We start from the raw sequence: 16229 nt of genomic DNA, 5'->3' as shown, positions 1-16229 counted from the left end.
TTAATAAACAAAATGGCAGCTTTTTTGCTGATCCCTTTGCTTAGAAACAAACCCTCAAATCAAAAAGATACGGGTCAAAAATCCTATTGTTTAGCATAGTAAACTGCACTAGACTGGCCCCAACGAATCAACAGGGGTCTGGTGAATCAGCTCCTCCATTCCACTGATTCAGTTAAGAGTATTCCTACTTCTTTGGCAGTAGCATTTTAGAACATTGCTCATTCTTACCTATTGTATACTTACTATATCTACTAACATTATTTCAATTTCAGTCTTATACACATTTAGTTTGAACCACATTCCAGTGAGACCAGTGGGACTTACCTGAAAATAAAGGGCATGGTCATGTTCATCCCACCAAAGGCAGAGAATGCATGCTGAGCACTGACCCACACAGATTACTCAACTCCTCATTTTAAACAAGCCAGGCCACCTAGAGCAAGGGCAATAGTCTCCCTTTCCTAATTTTATTTGAAGTTTTTGGCAGCTCGTACAACAAGCATGTGTTGCCTGTGCAGTGAGATTCTGGGGCAGCACAGGTAGCTATAGCTTTCTGAGTGTGGAAGGACCCATGTTCACAATAACTGCAAAGAATACCTGGCTGGTGGAATGAGAAGGGGGAATGAGGGCCTCCATAAATTCCCTAAAGGGTGACCCTCTTCACGTGAAGAAGAAGATAGCTGCAGAGGTCCTGCGATGTGCACTGAATGCTCACCCTTTCTCTCTGCAAATCCTGGAGTCAGCCACCTGAATGCATTTCCTGCCCTTGGCAACCAGACATTCCAAGAAGAGAGACAGGGATATTTTTTTGTCTAAAATCAAATATCCAAGAAAAAAAAAATCACTTTCTCTCTTCTCCACAGAACAGTGCTGCCCAGAAACAGAAAGAGAATAAAGAACATGTACAATATCCCCTAGTTTAGAGTCAAGGTTAGACTAGAACTTATGGGAGGGATACGCTAAGCAGCAGAGTATAAGTTAAGAGTATTATGCAATATCTGCACCTTGAATATTGTAAAAATTAGCTATTAAAAGCAACTCATGGCATAATCCTATATATTACTTTTAAAAAGTGAAAAAGAGTCAATGTAAAATACAGAAAAACTATAAATTTAAATAACATTGTATTCTTTGTCTTCTTGGGTCATCTTTAGCTCATTATATCTTTCCACATAATTTCCACCATCCAGATATTAATATTCCTTTTCTACAAGCAGTGTGATATGCACTCTTTCAGATATGTAGGTAGGTGGTAAGATTTGAAAAATAAAAAGGAAAAAAACCATGAAATAAATGTATTTTTTATACAAGTGGCATGCTTGCTCATATTATTTAAAACTGAAATTGTTCGAAATTGTCTCCACGGCCAGAGCTTAAGGACAAGCAAGAGGAGATGGTGAAGATCAGTTCTGGACACTTCAGACAGCAAGTGCCTTTGCACTTTCAGTTCCGCTGAATTATGTCCAAAAACACTCTGAGACACCCTTAGGATTCTAGACTTACTCAGCTACATAGTTCAAGGATCCAAAAGTCCTGCCAAGGGCAGCAAGACAGAAGAAAGGTGGACTGGGGGTTGGGGCAAGAGTAGAGAACCAGAATGCCATTCAGAAGTAGGTTCACCTGCAAGTTAACTTTCCAGTGCTGTGTATTTGTGTAGCACCGAAACCCTGCCATGAAAACCTAGGGACAATATGTGTCTTTATCTCTTCACGTGAGCTGGACACCCAGGGCGTAGTTTCCTATGATTCATCATAGATTCTGCACCAAACAAACAAACCTGCTTCTCCTGTGAAGTGAGAATTATGTTGTTATTTTAAAAACTATTTTAGTACCTTTTTTTTTTGTTTGAGAATGTTCGTTAATATGTGATGCTATCAACAGAAAACATCATGCTGTAAAGGAGTCACTCCACAAGCATTATACAACTCTTGCTGGCTATTTCCTTAACATAAAAGCAGAGTTAGAGTTATATCAGTAAGTATTAAACACACATACATGTTTTTGTTAATAGTTATTAAGAGACTCGGACTGCAAAGCTATACACACATTTTAGAACTCACTCCCACCAAGAACAGTAAATAGTAGCCTATTGCTAGCCTCTGCTAGCAAGCAGATATATTGAATCAATTGCAGTATGGTGATTCTACACATCTCTAAATACCACCGAGTCGGTGGGTATACTCTCTTTGGGCCTAGAATTTTGATACTGGCCAGTGAAGCTACCTTCTGAGTAAACTCACATGATTGCACTACATGTAATAACTGCAGGCCTGCATCCTCTGCTGTAGAACTTAAAGATTAATTAATTGCTGACTAGTTTCAGTGGTTTAGCTATCTGGCTGCAGAGCCAGAGGTTGGGTGATTCCCTCCTGTGCCTCCGGTGAGTAGAGGCAGTCTGTATGGCCTTGGGCAAGCTGCACCGTCCCCAGGCACCCCCAGAAAAAGGGGATAGTAAACCACTTCTGAATGCTCTCTACTTGGAACTTCTAAAAAGGGTTGCCATAAGTCAGAATTGACTTGAGGGCACACAATTATTATTATTATTATTAGTTTGATAAGATGTAATCCAGTGTCTACTATAAAATGATATCCTCCGTGAAGTTTAAGCTTCACAAACTTTGACATTCCAAGATATTCCACGTTGCTGAGTTCCTGTCATGAAGCAACTCACACAACAACAAATACACAGGAAAGATTCACATGTGTGACTGCCAGATCTACAGACTCCTCCACCAGATCAAGTTCCTTATAATTTCTATTGCTTTCTCATGACACAGAAACAACCTTAATTCCTTTTGAAATTAAAAAAAAAAAACCAATGTCTGTTTTTCTCAACCAGCAGCATTTTTTACTGGCTCCTGCAAAGAGCAAGAGTCTTCTCAATAAAAACAGACATGTAAGCATAAGCATACCATGTGATAACTCACAGCTGAGTCTGAGAAATGCCCCCTATTGAGCAGTAATGAACAAGGAGAGATGGTATTAAAGAGTTTGATCAGCAGCGGCCTGTTCACATGTGAAAAAAAAAACATTTACTTGGCCACAGTCATTGAATAATAAACATGACTGTGATGACTGACCTACACGGGTACACTTGCACGTTTTGTACCCTCCTGAATTTGACCATTAGAAGACAGCAGCTGCATCCATATATGCACGTGCACACACCATTCCTTTCTCTGGATTTTGTCACAGACATGCAGGTGATTTTCCTGTCCTTTCTGGCCAAAGGAACATGATTTTTGCCACTGACTATGACATTCAGTAATGTCTAGGAGTGTTGAGTGGCTGATTAATGACTCACGGAGAGAGGAGGCAGTGGACGTCCCACGGAGGAAATGTTGCAAGCCCTCTTCACCATCACTTGAACTAGCCATGCTGTTTCTCATTTGCATCACAGAGAGCTGCGAACACAGACTGGGCCGCCGATCAATTTTTTGAGATGCCTGTGGAGACACACATCTTTCTAAGCCCTCCATTGTTAAAGCAACATTTAATAGATATGTGTATCCTATACTTCCTATCTTCACAAGAGTTTGGTGAGGTGGATGAGGCCGAGAGGCAATGGCTGCAATCCTTTTCCTTAACATCGTAAGCTGCCTAAAACTAGGCCCATTGACTCACTGGGGATTTGGTGAGTCAACTGTTCTGCAGATCCCCTTGGTTCAAAGGGGCAAACTCTTAAGCTGCAACGAGAGCAGGCCCATGTGAAGGAGCTGACCCACCAAATGGGCCAACTCTCGTGTAACTTACAACCCTAAGCAATAAGGTTTCAGCCAGTGACTCTTCCAAGATCATACCTACAGGTAATTTAAATCAGTTACTAATTCATAACTTAGTTCTTTGTCAAGGTCTGCACAAATACCTACATGCCAGTGCAACTCTGGACAGGGAACTATGTTTTACCAGCTGTATCCGCAAAGTCATTCGGACTAAGGAAGCCTTGTTTCAAGTCCCGCTACATTACTGAAGATAGCCAAGGACTTGGTGTCATGTGAATTGTAGTCCCCAAAGCTGGGAATTGGAGAAACTCTCACACTCCTCCAGAATCATATGACGGCCTGGATCCGCATGTGCCCGGTGCTTAGCAATACTTATAGTTCTATGGGGTCTAGTAGTGATAAAGTAAAGACATCATAGCCCTGTGATATGCCACCTAGAATTTATACAGATCACAAATCTGAATTAATTCCAACTAAAAAAATAAACAAAATTTCTATAAAACAGAACCAACAAAGTCATTGTTATTGTTGTTACGTGCCATCAAGTTGTCTCCAATTTATGGCGGCCCTATGAATGAGCAGTCTCCAAAATGTCCTGTCTTCAACAGTCCTGCTCAGCTCTTGTAAACTCAAGCCTGTGGATTTCTTTTGGGAGTCAATCCATCTTGTATGTGCTCTTCCTCTTTCCCTGCTGCCTTCCCTCTTCCCTTAGCATTACTGAACAATGTCTACCTATCCTTAAGTACTAAATGTAGTGTGACAAAAGCTCAGACATTTCCTCAGACATTTGGAAAAACAGGCTACAGGCCTATTTTCCCCCATCCTTTGGAGCTAGAGTTGTTTCACAGTACAACGTCTATCAGCAGCTATTGGTAATACCTGACTGAGGGGGATGAGATCTGAAGTCCAAATGACAGGCTACTAATTATACCAAGTGCAGACCTCTGAAGACCTTTATAAGAATATAGAATAATATAATGAATTGCTGAGCATAACAGTAATACTACACCAAGCTTGGCATTCCATCTACTGACAATGGCCCTCCGGATGCCTGAAAGCAGTTCATAAGCAAGACATGATAGCCATGGCTCTCTCCTGCGGATGTGCAGGATTAAAAGTGGCCCTCTGGAAGCTGTCAGCCTGTAGTCCTGACAGGTCAAGTCAGCATTCCCAACAGTGAAGGATTATGAGAGTGGCAGTCCAAAGATATGTGCGAGGCCTAGGGTGGATATGATTTAAATTAAACAGATTTCATGTATTCTCAAAGGCAAATAGATTTAAATTACAATTTCACTTTTTAAATACAAAATTTGATTTTTTTTGCAATTTAAATTTTAAAAAATCAATTTTAAAATTTAAGATTGCGATTTAAATCAATTTTATTTTTAAAAAAATCATTGATTTTGATCCACCCTTGGAGGGCCACTTCTCCAAGTGCATTCAGCATCATTAGATTTGAAACTAACTAGTACTACAGACAAAAGACAGTTGCAAGTTCTAAAATAAGTGAGCTTTAAAAAGGGACATGGAAAGGGAAGGTGAGAACATGAGAATAACAAAACAAAGCTGCAGAACAGTTACATAAAATACAAGAGTGTAGAAAGTATGCTTACCTTATCATTTAGAGTGGGATCATTCAATGAGTACAACTTGTTTGTAATATCCTTTCCAATAAGATACTTAAAAATTTCAAAAAGAAATGGCTCTGATTCCAGAAAATAAGCAAGTCTCTCTCTGGACCAGCACAAGAATTTGCAGTTATCATCAGCAGTAATAGAGACCTAAGGAGAAAGCACAAACATAACATTAGCTCTTATGCTCTTAATCATTTTGCTGGAACGTTTGCCAAAAAGATACAAGCAGTGCAATTCTACCTCAGTGATGCACCAGATGGAAGATTAGGCACAAGTCTCCCTTGTCTGCTCAACTCAAGAGATCTACAGTATTTGTATAGCAATCTGCTATCAGAACTGCTATGCTGGCTATGATCTGCTACCAGAAAAACCCAGGAAAGGGTTGAAAAAGGAGCAGGATGAGAGAGAAGCCATGGTCTGCCAAATTTATTTTATATTATTCATTCATTCATTCATTCATTCATTCATTCATTCATGTGGCTTTTACCCTGCGCATCTAGATTCAAACGAATCTACTCTGGACGGCTTACAGTCCGAGCAATATAAAACAAGAATTAAAACAGACAATGTACAAACGAAAAAGAAAAGTAAGCTAAGTTCATGATGGGAAAACACAGGAAACTAAGTGGTGGAAGGAGGGAAGGCCTGCCTGAAGAACCAAGACTTCAGCTTGTTCTTAAAAACTCCCAGCGAGGGTGCCAGGCAAATCTCAAGGGGCAAGGTGTTCCAGAGGCGAAGGGCCACTGCCAAGAAAGTCCGGTTTCTAGTTCTCGCCTTCCGGGCCTCTCTCACAGTCAAGTCAGCTGCCCAGATCCAATTGTCCTTAACCCAGAGACAAACCAAAATGGTAGCACAAAGTTAGGCTGAGGTGATGGCATCCCTATGGAGCATCCCAAGCAGATGAGAAGTCTGGATTCAGCACTGTTTCAACTCAGTAATTTGGGGTCGCACTCTAAGAATGAGTGTATCCACAGTACTTTATCCTATAAAGAACTTAACAAGCAGAATGTATTTAGTTAAGTTGAGGCCAGTGGGTTTTTCCAAGTTTTCTAAAATGTTGCAAGGAAGAAAAGTTTAGCTAAACAAACAAACAAACAAACAAAAACACAAAACAAACAAAGCTATACAGTATAGGGAAACAAATTAAAGAAAGCTATGAACATTTATTCAGCCACAACCTGAATAAAAAAATAGGGCTTAACACTCTGGATATAGGCCCTGAACTTTATTGTAATTATCCTTACTAGTTGAAATGGAAGAGACTCCGTAGTCTACAGAATACAAGTGGGTATCAGCTAAGGAGACAGCTTTTGCTGAATTCAGGGTTACCAGTGTTCTTAGATCTTTCACGGGAAGACAGATCAGAGTGTGTCAAGAGTGGGAGGAAACTGGGTCCACCAGAAAGGAAATAAGATTCCCCTGCCCTGTCTAGATCAGTTAAAAAAGAAAACCAGAAACTCAGTAATTTTACCTGTGGAGGATGAGAGGCATGTTTTTTTAAAAAAGATTTTTCATAGAAAATAATTAAACATTCAGATTTAAACCACTTTTCTTAATTGTAACAACTGTATGTATGTTCTAATTGGCTTTAATGGAACTTAAGCAAAATCTTTGGGAAACAGCAACAGAAATACAAATATGGAGGTTATTCTCAGCGTATTGCAAGGGCTTAAAATATCCACCTGCATCATAGTGAAAGGTATCACGTGTTTCAAACTGATGGATTCTGACAAAATAAACACACATGAAAAAAGCTACCCTTATTTCAATCTATGGCCAGAATCTGTGCTATGAGACAAAGTTGCACGGAAATCAAAATCAAGGCAAGATTTCTTTAATTAGGGGCAATCTGCCACTGCTGATGAAGGCACTCCTGCTGTGGAACTATGAAATAAAGTGCTGGCCAGTGGCTCTGAGACAACTGTATGATCACACACAAAATATGAAATAAAAAATCAAGGGCAATGAAGCTTTCTTCTCCTCTTATACGAGTACACACACAAACACACCAGATTACAGAACATTTAACTGAGGCAGCATGGTTTCAGACACATGGCAACAATTCCACTGAGGCACATACATTTAGAGTTGCAACCTCACACTACCAGGTCCATTCTAAGGACTACTTTTACCTACAGTCATGGCCAAAAATATTGGCACCCTTGCAATGCTGTCAGAAAATGCAATCCTCCTCTCAGAAAATTGTTGCAGTTGCAGATGTTTTGGTACTCGCATGTTCATTTCTTTGGTTTGCATTGGAACAACACAAAAAACAGAGAAGTCAAATCTGATAAATTCCCACACAGAAACCCCAAAATGCACTCACCAAAATTATTGGCACCCTTAACTTAATATTTGGTAGCACCCCCTTTTGAAAAAAATAACTGAAATCAATTGCTTCCTGTAACCATGAATGAGTTTCTTACACCTCTCTACTGGAATTTTGGACCACTCTTCTTTTGCAAACTGCTCCAGGGCCTTCAGATTTGAAGGATGCCTTCTCCCAACTGCTGTTTTGAGACCTCTCCACAGGTGTTCTATTTAGATCTAGAATCACTGCTGGCCATTTCAGAACTCTCCAGTGCTTTGTTTGTAACAATTTCTGAGTCCTTTTTGAAGTGTGCTTCGGTCACTGTCCCGCTGGAAGACCCATGACCTTTGGGGGAGACGCAGCTTTCTGACACTGGCCACAATGTTGCACCCCAAAATTCTTTGGCAATCACCAGATTTCATTATGCTGTTCACACAGTGAAGGCATCCAGTGCCAAAAGCAGCAAAGCAACCCCCAAAACATCTTTGAACCTCCACCATGTTTGACTATAGGGACTGTGTTCTTTTCTTTGAATGCCTCATTTCTTTTTCTGTAAATGGTGCCATGACGTCCTTTACCAAAAAGCTCTCCTTTTGTCTCATCTGTCCACAGGGCATTTTCCCAAAAGGATTGTGGTTTCATCACATATGTTTTGGCATACTCCAATCTTGCTTCTTTATGCCTTTGTGTCAGCAGCGGTGTCCTCCTGGGTCTCCTACCATAGCGTCTCTTTTCATTCAGATGGCGACGGATAGTGTGAGCTGACACTGTTGTACCCTGTGTCTGCAGATCAGCTTGAATTTGTTAGGAAGTTAACCTGGGTTCTGTATCCACCTTTTGAACAACCCTTCCTTGTAATTTTTCAATAATTTTGCTCTTCCATCCATGTCCACATTGAGGGAGGTTAGCTACAGTGCCATGGGATGTAAACCTCTTGATGATATTGTGCACAATGGACACAGGAACATTAAGAACTCTGGAGTTGAATTTGTAGCCTTGAGATTGTCGTTTTCCTCAAATTTTTCTCTGAGATCTGCAGACAACTCTTTACACTTCATTCTTTTCCCCATGCTCAGTGTCACACACAACACAAAGGTCGAGTCAGCTTTTCTCCATCTTAACTGGTTGCAAGTGGGACTATATTGCCCACACCTCTTACTTGCCACAGGTGTGTCTAAATACAAATTAAAGGAGTATCACATGCTTGAAAAGCAATTATTTCTTACAATTTAGACAGGATGCCAATAATTATGGCCAGTGCATTTTTGGGTTTCGGTGTGAGATTGTATCAGATTTGACTTCTCTATTTTTTTGTGTTTGAAGAAAGGAACATGTGAGTACCAAAACATTTGCAACTGCAACAATTTTCTGAGAGAAGGGTTGCATTTTCTGACAGCATTGCAAGGGTGCCAATATTTTTGGCCAGGGCTGTTATGTTTCCTTCAATCCAGCAGGTGGCACCAGGATACCACACAAAAATTAAACTGCTACAGTTTTTGGGAGAAGCAATCTATGAGTCTCAGAGAAGATGGATTATGGCTGTAAAGAAATTAGTGGAAGAGACTATATAGGCAATACATAAACATGCTAGGGGATACCATGCACCATAAAAATGTGCACATATCTCCACAATGATACAGGATACATTTGTATATTTAGAAACACAAGCTTGAGATCAATGTCTAGCAGTTAATCAAATGAAGTGTTTTATTCCCCAACATAAATAAAAGCAAAAATAACTGGTAAGCTGAACCAATCTTTTTGTTGTTCAGTAGAAATCCAAAACCCCCAGATCACTCTCTTTTTGTCCATTATTGGTCTTGCAAAAGCATAAGCAGACTGGCAGGACAGGAATACTAGGAATTATTCTTTCAAGTTAGTTAGTACTGATGATTCCTCTTCACTGTACAGCCAATCAATGCCCAAAGTGGAGAGTGTTAGAGGAAGTGTAAGAATGCTGTCACTGCCGCCTTCTGCCGAGATTAATATGTCTTGACAACATTTCCTTGGCAGTAGGCCTAGTTCTTGACTGGAACATACTGCATCAATCACCACTTTTAGACTCTGTTCCAGCCTCCTGACTCTATTTTACTATCAAGAAGCTACTGCATATTAAACACGTACAATGCAGGAAGACACAATTCTTCAGTGACATAACAGGAAATGAAAAGCACAGATTGCCACAGTTGGTCCTTCAAGATTTTTTTTTTTTTTATAAAAGGCTAAGTGCAATGGGAAGAAACTACTGAATGAAGACACTGGGAGACTGGACGGGACACAATGCAACACCCTTATTTTGAGAGATCATGTCCAAAATCATTACATGCATGATGATGTCCAGGCACTTGTAGGAGAGGAACAACAAGAAGAAGCTGTTTTAGAGACATGTAACTATAAAATGTGGGTGAAAGAGGAGAGCGCCAAAAATGGTCTGAAGCTCAACATCAAAAAAACTAAGATGATGGATACTGGTCCCAACACCTCATGGCAAATAGAAGGGGAAGATATGGAGGCAGTGACAGATTTTACTTTCTTGGGCTCCATGATCACTGCAGATGGTGACAGCAGCCATGAAATTTAAAGACGCCTGCTTCTTGGGAGGAAAGGGATGACAAACCTTGACAACATCTTAAAAAGCAAAGACATCACCTTGCCAACAAAAGTCCGAATAGTCAAAGCTATGGTATTTCCAGTAGTGATGTATGGAAGTGAGAGCTGGACCGTAAAGAAAGCAGACGGCCGAAGAATTGATGCTTTTTGCTGGAGGAGACTCTTAGGAGTCCCCTGGACTGCAAGGAGAACAAACCTCTCTATTTTGAAGGAAATCAACCCTGAGTGCTCACTGGAAGGACAGATCCTGAAGCTGAGGCTCCAATACTTTGGCCATCTCATGAGAAGATTCCCTGGAAAAGACCCTGATGTTGGGAAAGTATGAGGGCAAGAGGAGAAGGGGACGACAGAGGATGAGACGGTTGGACAGTGTCATCGAAGCGACCAACATGAAATTGACCCAATTCCAGGAGGCAATGGAAGGCAGGAGGGCCTGGCGTGCTCTGGTCCATGGGGTCACGAAGAGTCGGACACGACTAAACAACTAAACAACAACTATAAAATACATTTATTAGAAAACTTCAGCCTGTGATTTGGACAGCTCATGTAAACTTACATCCAAAATTCAATTCTTTCTCTTCCAAAATATACTTGAGGGACCTGGACTCTCTCACAATTAAACTTCCTGATTATCATTTGCTTTTCACGTAACATCTCACAATAAGCACACAAGATCTAAAAATAGTAAGCATTTTGCCACAGTTTGGTTTCAGACTTCTCCATTTATGCTTGTGGTTCCCAGCCTTGGGTAACCCAGGTGTTCTTGGACTGCAATTTCCAGAAACCCCAGCTAGCACATCTGGTAGTGAAAGCTTCTGGGAACTGTAGTCCAAGAACACCTGGGTTATCCAGGGCTGAGGAACACTGATTTATACTATATTTTCCAGCTTCTCAAGCCACTAGCTACTAAGCCTCTCTTTCTCCTATTCAGTTGCAATGCCTTTGACCCCAAACCTCATTTAGAACTGAGATGGCCAACCATCATCTGCCAGATGGCTGAATTACAAGTATAGAGCTGTTGAGATACATCAGTTCCTTTAGGATATGCACACCTGTACCTTTTGGCCACTCTCCTTGAAATGATTTGGTAGATTTCCAGAATGCATAAAAGCAGCCAAACATGTTGACCAGAGATGTGAATGGGATGGCTGCCTTCTGCTCTTGCCCTGTCATTTGTCATGAACCAAATTTACTTCCCTCACTCTTTTCCAATTATCCTCCCACCCTTTGATGAACCTTATATTAACTGCAGGCTGTTTCTCTATCAGGGGCAGGGGGAGCAGAGATAAGGAAAAAGGAACAAAAAATCAGCACTTCTTCCAGAATTCAAAATAAATATTGTGTGTGTGCAAGAGAAAAGGAGAAGGGCAAAGAGAGGGAGAGAGAATGTAGCATACTAGTTTTGAAATCAAAGCTCTATCAATAACTTTTGTACCCCAGTCCATGCTGTCAAATGTTTAATACTCCTCTCAAGAAAGTGGAAACTAGTGATGGATCTTCCAGGCACAATGTAAGTTCAAATGATCCTCATAGAATCATAGAAAAGTGATGATGGAAAGGGCCTACAAGGCCATCAAGTTCAACCCTCTGCTCAGTGCAGGAATACAATCAAAGCATATGTGCCAGGTGATTATCTAAGTTTTTCTTGAATGCCTCCAGTGTTGGAGCACTCACCAACTCCTGAGGTAACTGGTTCCACTGTTGTACTGCTCTAACAGTTAGAAAGTTTTTCCTGATATTCAACCGAAATCTGGCTTCCTTTAACTTGAGCCCATTGTTCCATGTTCTGAACTCTGGGATGTTCGACAACAGATCTTGCCCCTCCTCTGTATGACAGCCTTTCAAATATTTGAAAAGTGCTATCACCCCTCAGTCTTCTTTTCTTAAGGCTAAGCACGCCCAGTTCTTTCAGACTTTCCTCATAAGGCTTGGTTTCTAGCCCCCTGGTCATCCTTGTCGCCCTCCTCTGAACTTGTTCCAGTTTGTCAGCATCCTTCTTGAAGTGCGGTGTCCAGAACCGGACACAGTACTCAAAGTGAGGCCTAACCAGTGCTGAATAGTGGGGGACTAGCACCTCGTGAGATCTGGAAACTATACTTCTATTAAGGCAGCCTAAAATAGCATTTGCCTTTTTTGTAGCCACATCACACTCTTGGCTCATATTTAGCTTGTGATCTACGACAATTCCAAGATCCTTCTAGCTTGTACTTTTGCTGAGCTAGTTTTGCTGAGCCATCTTATAACTGTGCAATTGGTTTCTTTTTCTGAGGTGCAGTATTTTGCACTTACTCCTGTTGAATTCATTCTGTTGCTTTTGGCCCAGTGCTCCATCTTATCAAGGTCATTTTGAATTTTGTTTCTGTCTTCTATTAGCTATTCCGCCCAATTTGGTATCATCTGCAAATCTGACAAGCATTCCCTGATCCAGGTCATTAATAAAAATATTGAAGAGCACCGGGCCCAGGACTGAGCCTTGCGGTACCCCACTTGTTACTTCCTCCCAGTTAGAGAAGGACCCATTAGTCATCACCCTCTGAGTACAATTCTGTAGCCAATCGTGTATCCACCTGACACTTGATCTATCCAGCCCACACCTAGTTAGTTTGCTAATCAGGATATCATGGGACACTTTGTCAAAAGCTTTGCTGAAGTCAAGATATACTACATCTACAGCATTATCTCTGTCAATCTGGGAAGTGACCTGATCAAAAAACGAGATCAAATTAGCTTGGCAAGATTTGTTCTTGACAAATCAGTGTTCGCTTCTAGTTATTGCTGCATTGTTTTCTAGATGCTTATGAGCTGTTCCAGAATTTTGCCTGGGTTTGGTGTCAGGCTGACTGGCCTGCAGTTCCCAGGTTCTTCTTTTTTACCCTTTTTGAAGATAGGGACAACATTGGCCCTCCTCCAAGCCTCTGGCACCTCCCCCCCGTTTCCCATGATTTCAAGGAAATAATCGATAGCGGTTCTGAGAGTTCTTCAGCCAGTTCCTTCAGTACTCTCGGATACAGTTTATCTGACCCTGGAGATTTGAACTCGTTCAAAGTGGTAAAGTATTCCTTGACTACCTTACCACCTTGAACGAGTTCAAAGGTGAACAGTCTCTGTGAGACTGTATCTTCAAATGGAACTTTCAGCAGTAAAGCAACAAAAAATACTAGTACAAATACAATTTCTCAATTGGCAAAAATATTTCAAAATTTGGAAAAGAGAGAAATTGCACTGTAACTACAATTTCCAAGGGTGAGGAACCTCTAATCCTGCAGATGGTGCTGAATCACAGCTGTCATCGGCTCCTGACAATTATACTTCCAGAGTGAATGGAAGACCACAGGTTCCTCTTCCCTGTTTTAAGCAGATATCTCTGCCATGGAACAACCTATATCTCCCGCAGAAAAGGGGTCTTCCCACTTTATTCCCAGGGTGGTGTGGGGTTGGGTTGCCGCATAGCAGGGGACAAAAAAGGAGCATCATAATTTTGTTGTTTGGACTATTCCCTTTGGTGCTAAATTGCATTGACTGTCAAGTTATGCACCAGTTAGGGAAGTCTGTTACTTAGAGACTGAAGACGTGCTGCAACCTCTAAAAATGTGGGGAAAAAACCACAAAATTAATGAATGCATTTAAGAAAAGTCTACTAGGTGCACATAGGTATGCTATTACAGTCATGCCCTGCTTAACAATTACCCCGCATTACGACGAGTCCGCTTCACGACGATGTTTTTGCAATCGCAATTGCAATCACAAAACGATGGTCTAAATGGGTTTTTTTTTGCTCTGCGAAGATCAGTTCCCTGCTTCAGGAACCGATTGTTCACATTATGACAATCAAAACAGCTGATTGTCGGTTTTTCAAAATAGCCGCCGGGTGCTGAAAATGGCTCCCCGCTGTGCTTAGGGATGGATTCCTCACTATACAGGCAATGAAAATGGCAGCCGTATGGAGGATCTTCGCTGGACGGTGAGTTTTTAGCCCATTGGGACACATTAACTGGGTTTTAATGCGTTTCAATGGATTTTTTAAATTTCACTTTATGTTTTCGCTCTACAGCGATTTCGCTGAAACAAATTAACATCATTAAGCAAGGCACCACTGTATTGGTATGTGTGCTAAATTTAAGGTGTCTAGCTTTCCTGGTTCTGGATCTATGGCTCTGACTGACAAATAAGACAAATATTCTCTTGTATTATAACTGAACGCTACAGCTGAAATCCTGTTTGCTGAGCTACAGCTCTGTGAACTAGCTTTCAGCCTGTATCTTTAACACACAATAAGTTCACCAGTATAAACTTTCTGATTCTAGAGCTGTCAGTAACACAACACTGACATTTTGCTTCTGAAAGATTCCGATTGTATGTGTCAACATTAAGATTTTAAAAGGCTATATGAGGCAGATTGTGACTTACTATATGTTAAAACACAATGTGCTTTCTTCATTGGTGAATCTCCCACCTTCATTACTTTCACAAGCAACAGAAAAACTCCATACCTGGAACTTTTCACCCCGATTCATCTGAGTTGATCGATATTCAGGAGAATCTATAAAGGCACAGGGGTAAATATTATGCAGGAAATGCCCTCGATAGGAGACCTTCATTCTGATGACAAAAACACTAATTAGAAACACACACAAAATATCTGAGATATAAGAAGCTAATTTAAAGCAGAATACAACTATCTGTCAGGAAACATAATTTGGGATTAATTCAAATGAGAAATGATTATTTGTCCCTCTGTCCCACTGTCTGTTCAAATTCTGATATGCATAAAAGTTGTTTTCCACAAGACATGATGCAAATGTGATTTGCTAACCACAGGAATGACTGCTAAATTAACCAGGATTTGCATGTTACTTACTCCTCAGGACCAATTCCTCCCCTGGGTGACCCTCAAACCACAATCCCACTTTCCTAACCATGACAGGAACAATCTTATTTATGTTACAGGCCAGAATTATCATGGCAAACAAGCCATGAAGCAGCATTGTGCAATCTAGAAGAGCCTGCAAAAGTTGCAGGGTTTTTTTCTTTCTGAAACTCCCGGAAACTCCACCTACCTGTCAAGCAGCCAGAAAAAACCTAAGAGAAACCAGGCATGCATAGACTATGTGAACCACTTTTTACTGGGCGGCTCTGGTCAAATACCAGCCCAATTTTCACTTGTAAAATGAGATCAATACTAAATACAGTGCTATATTCTGAGGGCACATTAATAATGATCAGAAATAACAAAGCTGACCTGTTAAATAATAATAACACTTTCTTTACAACAATTGTTTGAGACCAAACAGAATGTGATTTTAAATATATTCTCTACATAGCTAATTGTTGATTTTGTACTGTCCTTGCAAAATCCTAAAGCCTATTAGTATTAACATTTCATTTTATACAAAACTCTTCACTCCAAAAACCTTGATTAATTCCTGAAATGATAGAATTCCATCAGCATTAAATTTATTCCAGATGAAAATGATGGGCAGGAAGAAACTAGGATGAGTCTGCTCTGGATTAACAACTGAGCTTCAATTAAGGTTTTCAAAGGCTTGTTTATATAAACAATAATCCAAATATCACTACACACTCGCTATGCTTCTGTTCAGCAATTAATCCTTTTATAATAAGCATGTGGTGTAACAACTGAAGGATTCTAGAGCTTGTTTAAACCAAACATTATGGTACAGTCTCTGTATAAGCAAACTGAAAAGGCAAGAAACCAAGAACTTCATGAAAGAGTGCTACACAGTGTTGGCAGAGCAAAAGCAGATGAGGCATAAAGAAACAAATGAGTTAAGTAGCATAAAATTCAATTACTGTATTAGTAAACAAGGTTCTTGTTATGTTAAAGAGATATATTTTTACAGCAGACACTTTAAATTCAGAAAGTATTTATCAGATTATCAATACATATATCCAATGCTGCATGCATACAGTATCAGTACAGTGGTGCCTCGC

At 40.4% G+C, this 16229-nt stretch overlaps 1 protein-coding gene across 4 annotated transcripts in view; it reads right to left on the bottom strand.

Moving 5' to 3' along the window:
• POPDC1 (popeye domain cAMP effector 1) overlaps window positions 1–16229 on the bottom strand; it is a 31037-nt gene that overhangs the window by 3118 nt on the left and 11690 nt on the right. For 2 of the 4 annotated variants that reach the window (XM_020780032.3, XM_020780115.3), the window contains exons 5-7: window positions 14768–14876; window positions 5336–5503; window positions 3305–3446 (exon numbers count right to left, since the gene is read on the bottom strand). In XM_020780032.3, coding sequence (XP_020635691.3) covers window positions 3305–3446; window positions 5336–5503; window positions 14768–14876 — 419 coding nt within the window. Of the gene's footprint in view, window positions 1–1832; window positions 1943–3304; window positions 3447–5335; window positions 5504–14767; window positions 14877–16229 lie in introns of all 4 variants that reach the window. The other 2 variants (XM_072998321.2, XM_078385358.1) reach the window with 2 other exon arrangements.

This window comes from Pogona vitticeps, chromosome 1, assembly GCF_051106095.1.
Source record: "Pogona vitticeps strain Pit_001003342236 chromosome 1, PviZW2.1, whole genome shotgun sequence".
Taxonomy (NCBI): Eukaryota; Metazoa; Chordata; class Lepidosauria; order Squamata; family Agamidae; genus Pogona; species Pogona vitticeps.
The sequence above is the reverse complement of the archived record's forward strand: the minus strand, read 5'-3'. Positions and strand labels throughout refer to the sequence as shown.